This window comes from Gavialis gangeticus, unplaced genomic scaffold (assembly GCF_001723915.1).
Source record: "Gavialis gangeticus isolate Ggan-Ray unplaced genomic scaffold, GavGan_comp1, whole genome shotgun sequence".
Taxonomy (NCBI): domain Eukaryota; kingdom Metazoa; phylum Chordata; order Crocodylia; family Gavialidae; genus Gavialis; species Gavialis gangeticus.
In genome coordinates this window covers 6,265,634-6,270,869 of record NW_017729011.1, presented here as the reverse complement: position 1 = coordinate 6,270,869, position 5,236 = coordinate 6,265,634, and the positions used below count along the sequence as shown (strand labels likewise).

General features: G+C 40.7%; 1 protein-coding gene across 1 annotated transcript in view; it reads right to left on the bottom strand.

Moving 5' to 3' along the window:
* MAN1B1 (mannosidase alpha class 1B member 1) overlaps positions 1 to 5,236 on the bottom strand; it is a 34,046-nt gene that overhangs the window by 13,297 nt on the left and 15,513 nt on the right. Inside the window, exons 7-10 of the mRNA XM_019510457.1 lie at positions 4,334 to 4,482; positions 3,152 to 3,340; positions 2,003 to 2,193; positions 774 to 894 (exon numbers count right to left, since the gene is read on the bottom strand). Coding sequence (XP_019366002.1) covers positions 774 to 894; positions 2,003 to 2,193; positions 3,152 to 3,340; positions 4,334 to 4,482 — 650 coding nt within the window. The remainder of the gene's footprint in view (positions 1 to 773; positions 895 to 2,002; positions 2,194 to 3,151; positions 3,341 to 4,333; positions 4,483 to 5,236) is intronic.

The window sequence follows — 5,236 nt, the reverse complement described above, 5'->3', positions numbered from 1 at the left end:
GGCAGATAAATATTAATTTTCTAATTTTTTTAGGGGCCCCTCAGGCCAGATAGAATGGCCTCATGGGCCGAATCCAGCCTGCAGGCCGTATTTTGCCCACCCCTGGTCTAAAAGCTGCAGCAGTGAAAGAGTTCAAGGGACATGCCTGCCCTTCCTGGATTCGACACACTACAACCCTACTGTTATTTGCTCAAGGGAGAGGAGAATCGTTATTACCACAAATATTGCAAAACATTCTCAAACAACAGAGGGTAAATTCGGTTATCTTTCTGGGAATAACTCAATTGTCAACAAAGTCCGTTCACAACAAATTGGACAACCACTTCATATCAAACCCCTTCATGTTTCTGTCTACAGCAGGGACTGTTATCTGTAACTTGGTTACTCAGTATTGTCATTACTGTGACTACAAACCCAAGACATTCTTTTAAAACAAGACAACACCTGCCCATAGACTTGCAGCAAACCATATATATATTCATGTGCTTCACAGGGCACAAGTGTGGCCTAAATGCACAAGGCATGTGCAGATTTAAAAAAGGTCCATACCCCTTCTCATCTTTTAGTTTTTGCATCTTTTAGCAGCCAGTGTCAAAATCACTAGTTCACATGCACATGGACAGATTTAAGCTGACAGTTGTAACAAAACTGCACTCAAGTTCTCTCCCATAGGTAAGACAGACAGTTCAGAAACATAACAGCACTAAAAAAAGATTCACTACAAAAAAAAAAAAAAAGAAGAAGAAAAAAAAAAACCCAGGTTGAATACTTACCATCTTGGCACTGAAGTGGCCATGAGCAAACTCTCCTACAAAAGTAAGCTTCTTTGGTTGTGACCTCTGAAGCAGATGCTTTTTTACCCCTTCTATGGCTCTCATGTAATCTTCCAACAGCCTGTAAATAAAAGTCATTCCCAGTTGATCCCAATAAATACATTTCAAAATAAGTCTAACCTTTAGGTACATTACATACATCTCAAAATACAATGTTTTTTGATCAACAGAACCTTGCAATTTGATTTAAGCAAGCATTAGTGAAGATATTTAACCCAATATAAAACACTAAAAGAAATCCAAGTACCCATGATTGTAGAAAATGAGTTGAGCATGTATCTGCAGCTTTCTTTTGAGAAACCCACATATAAGTAGTCATAAAGGTTCCCATTTCATTTACATCTAATCACCTTGGTTTCTTTGAAGGGTGTTTAGGAGCGCAACATTTAAGCATGTCTAGAACTCCAAGACTATCAGGAAAAAAACAATTTTCAAAACTAAAAAGTGTTCAGTGAATGTTACAGGTTGGGAAAGGTGATGGAGTCACAATTCTGCAGTGAGAAGCTCTCTCTACAGAAGAGGTGCAGCAGAGGCATCTCTCCATGCTTCCCCTAAAGGAAAAGGTATGCCTAGATCTGGAGGGACTCTCTGTAGAAGCAAGTCAATCTCCAAGGTGCAGTCAACCTGCCTCCTGAGGAGGCTCAACAGCATAACCTCCTCCCTGCCACAAAACTTCCCCAATCCCAGACTTCCAAACCCTTCCTACCTGACCAAGGTAGGAAAGTGAACACAAGGACAAGACTGGCTGGACTTGATTTCAGTCCTGTAACTGATCTGAGAAAAATACAATTGTCATCCCAGCAAGAACCCTTTTTGCGTATGACATACCGCCTCTGCATCCCTTTAACAGATCCTGTACTAAGTCTAGCACCTATAGAGAACCAGAATAGAAGTGATGTTTCATCCGGACAAGAACAATGTAGCAGCATTTGTAACATAAATAGAAAGCTTTAAATCCCTCCCACAGCTTAAATATTTCTGATCCTTTTCCCCCCCACCCCCCAAGGAGAGAGAAGCAGAAATCTGATCCACATGCTCTTTTACACAGACTTACCCAAGAGATTAAAAAATAAGCTCATAGCAGTCTTCCCTCCAAACAGCCCAATGGAGTAAAAAGATGTATAGCTTGCTTCATTTATTAAAATATACTAGAAGGGGGAAGAACTTACTCATTTTCTTGTTTCCCGCCCTGTATCCACTGCTTAAGCAAATACTCGTAGTAGCTGTCAGCTCTGGCTCCCAGAGTGTAGACACCCAGGTGAGTGAACTGTCCGCTGTTTGTGTTTATGAACATGGGCACTAGCCCATCATTTTTCCCTGAGAGGGCGTGTACATGTTTCATCACCTCATCTACTGCTTTCTGCAGGACAAAAAGAAAGCATCTCTCTGAACAATACAATGCTGCTTTATAATCTTGATTAATCTACAGCAAATCTGCATTGGGAATAGCTAAAGACTTTTATCAGCTTTCCTTCTTTGTCATTTAATTATTTCAAGCGAGAATGTGACATGGTTGTATGTCCAAGAAAACCTCCCACTATCTTTGGAATTGTTAATACCCTGACTTACTGTATTTTATCCTGAAACATGAGATAGAAATCTTTACAACCAGGCCCTTAACTAAAACATGAGTCACCAGATAAGTTCTCTGCAAGGCATATGAAGGGAGTACTAGTCTCTGCAACCTTAGAGTAAGATCTGTTGTCTAAAAACATTAAGATATTTTAGACAATATGAAGACAAGGACAGTTGAATAAAATTTCTCTTCAGATTGCCATTTTGTAAAGCCAGTTACAGTAACCTAGTGTAAAGTATTATAAAACTTTTACTTGAAGTTCAAAACCCATTTTTTCTTGGACGTTCCTTTTGATGGACAAAGGAGCATGAATTCATCTACAGCACAGGCTTTCTACACCTACTTTAAGTAAATAATTGAGAAAGTAATGGACTCTTTATTTTCCACTCCCACCCCCAAGTACAGGCTTCCATTACTTCCACTCTGGAGGAATTATGAGTCAAAAATGCATTAGTAAGCTGAAAGATGGACAAACTATTCAGGAGAAGTGGTTTATACGGCACCACAAGGTATAAAATTGCTCAATCCAAGAAGTTTAAGAGACTGCACTTGCTAAGACGTGAATCAGCAATGCTATGGCATTCACTTACTTTCATCAACCCAGGGAAACCTGCTTCATTTGCCATGGAACAGAAACCTCTCTTAGAAAGGCAGTTTAAGTGAGCATTTCAACTAATGTGGTTGAGAGGTAAATGGCAGTAGTGGAGAAAGAAATAGAGGATGAAAAGTGGCTTTTTGATACCTTGAATTTCTCATCTCTGGTGAGACGAGAAAGCTCCCTGAACTCCAACTGAATACTGGTCACTTCAGCCACAGTGCTGTCAGATGTCCAGCGAGGAGGATGGGCAGTGCCTCGGCCAATGTTGACATCTGAGTACGGTATCTTGGATGGCGTGTTGAATGCTGGCATAAGCCTATTCCCAATATCTTTCTAAAGAAACCCAAGAAACATGGTACCAAATGGTCTTTGTTGTCTCTCTCAGTTATCAAAAAAAAGAAAAAAAACAAAACAAAACCAGAAGCTTGGTTTTAACTTTTGCCTCCATGAGGAAGGCAACAAAAATTAAGAATGGGTAGTGTGGTGCAGTTCATCCTATAAATCCCACGTAATATATTTTAAATACAAGGTTACTCAATAATCTTTGATGTGAGCTCAGGCCCTCTGTATGTTTGCCTAGCAGTTGGAGCAGATATGTATGTGCACTTGGTTTGCCAAGAATGATTGAGATGCATGGATAGGATGGAGGAAGAAAGCACTTTACTCTCCTCCAGCCCTTTTTTTTCGTATCCCTTCTTCAGCTCACTCATCTCATCTTCCAAACTGACTACCCTATTTTTAGCAACAAAAGGAAACAACTTCGTCAAGATCCCATTTTTCTGTCAGGACCCAGCTGAGCATATCAAGTTAATGTGACATTTAATACTCCACATTTGCCTTTCCCAAAGCTTCAAGGTAGCTTTATTTCAATAAAAACAGATGGTGGGCCATGAGCAACCAGGAGGGGAGGCCAGTGAAAGTATTAATGAGCATGATAAATTCATAATTCAACCAAACAACATGCCTCGTCTTCCAAAGGAAAATTATGTGAAGGGAGTTTTTAAATCTATTTTCAAGTCACTGTGTGTGTTTATTATTGTGGGTGAGAACAAAGAAGTGTATGTTTCACTTGAAATGAGAACTGGTGTTGCTTGAGGCAGTTCTTTTAGACCCTGCAAAAGTTTGTTTCATCACCTTAAACTGGCCCTAGGAAAGCCATCTTCTGCACAAACAGGCTTTAGCCAAGCAGTGGACAGCTTCATTGTGCCAGAGGGTCAAATCTGTCACCTCCCCTCTGCAGTAATGGTAAAATAAAGGGGCAAGGTGGCCAAGATTAAACTTCAGCCAATACAAAGGACACCTTTACCAGCAAGACTGACCACTTACAGCTTTTTCCAGGAAGAGGCTATCTCCAGATAAATGGTAGGTACTCAGCAAGCCCCCCAGAATACGGATTGTGCTCTCAAAGAGGTTCACATCCACATTCTTATCAAACAATAAATCCGTTGCCACCCACTTCCTTGCTTCTTCAAACTCTGCAAGACATGAAAGAAAAACTTCAGAGAAGGCTCAAAGTAGCTATAACAACATATTCTATATGACCAGCTTAAAAGATATGGGTGTGCTAGGCTCTATTATTCAGCACAAAGAAGGAACCTTGAATTTTAAGGGGGAAAGTGAGGTGGTTATAACATGCTGTAGAATACACACTGGGAGAAGACAGGCCTAGTATCAGTTTAATTCCTGTGGCAAAGCGCCAGAAGGATACACAAGGAGACCGGTATTTGGCAGAGAAACTTTATGTTTAATGGGAGTTATGAAGGTACACTCCTTCCTTATTAAAATAATGCAAGGACTGCTACCTTGTGATCCCACCTCTCTCAGCACAAATCCATAATCTGTTACTAATAGTAATGTAAGTTAAAAACTGTCACTGCAAGACTTCAGGTTTTAGCTAAAGTCACTTAAACCAAAGCTACTGCCTGTCTGCTACCTCTCATACTGTGCTTTCAGGCATTAGTCATTAGCCTCTCAGCATCCCAGTGAAGTGAAGTAGGAAGTTATACTATTCCCCATTTTGCAGCTGGAACAGACAGCTTCAGAAATTGCAAAACTATTCGTAGTTGGTAGGGTCAGAAGGGACCTGAGCAGATCATCAAGTCCAACCCCCTGCCATGGCAGGAAAAAGTACTGGGGTCAAACAACCCCAGCAAGATATTCATCCAGCCGCCTCTTAAAGACCCCCAGGGTAGGGACCAGCACTACTTCGCTTGGAAGTTGGTTCCAGAT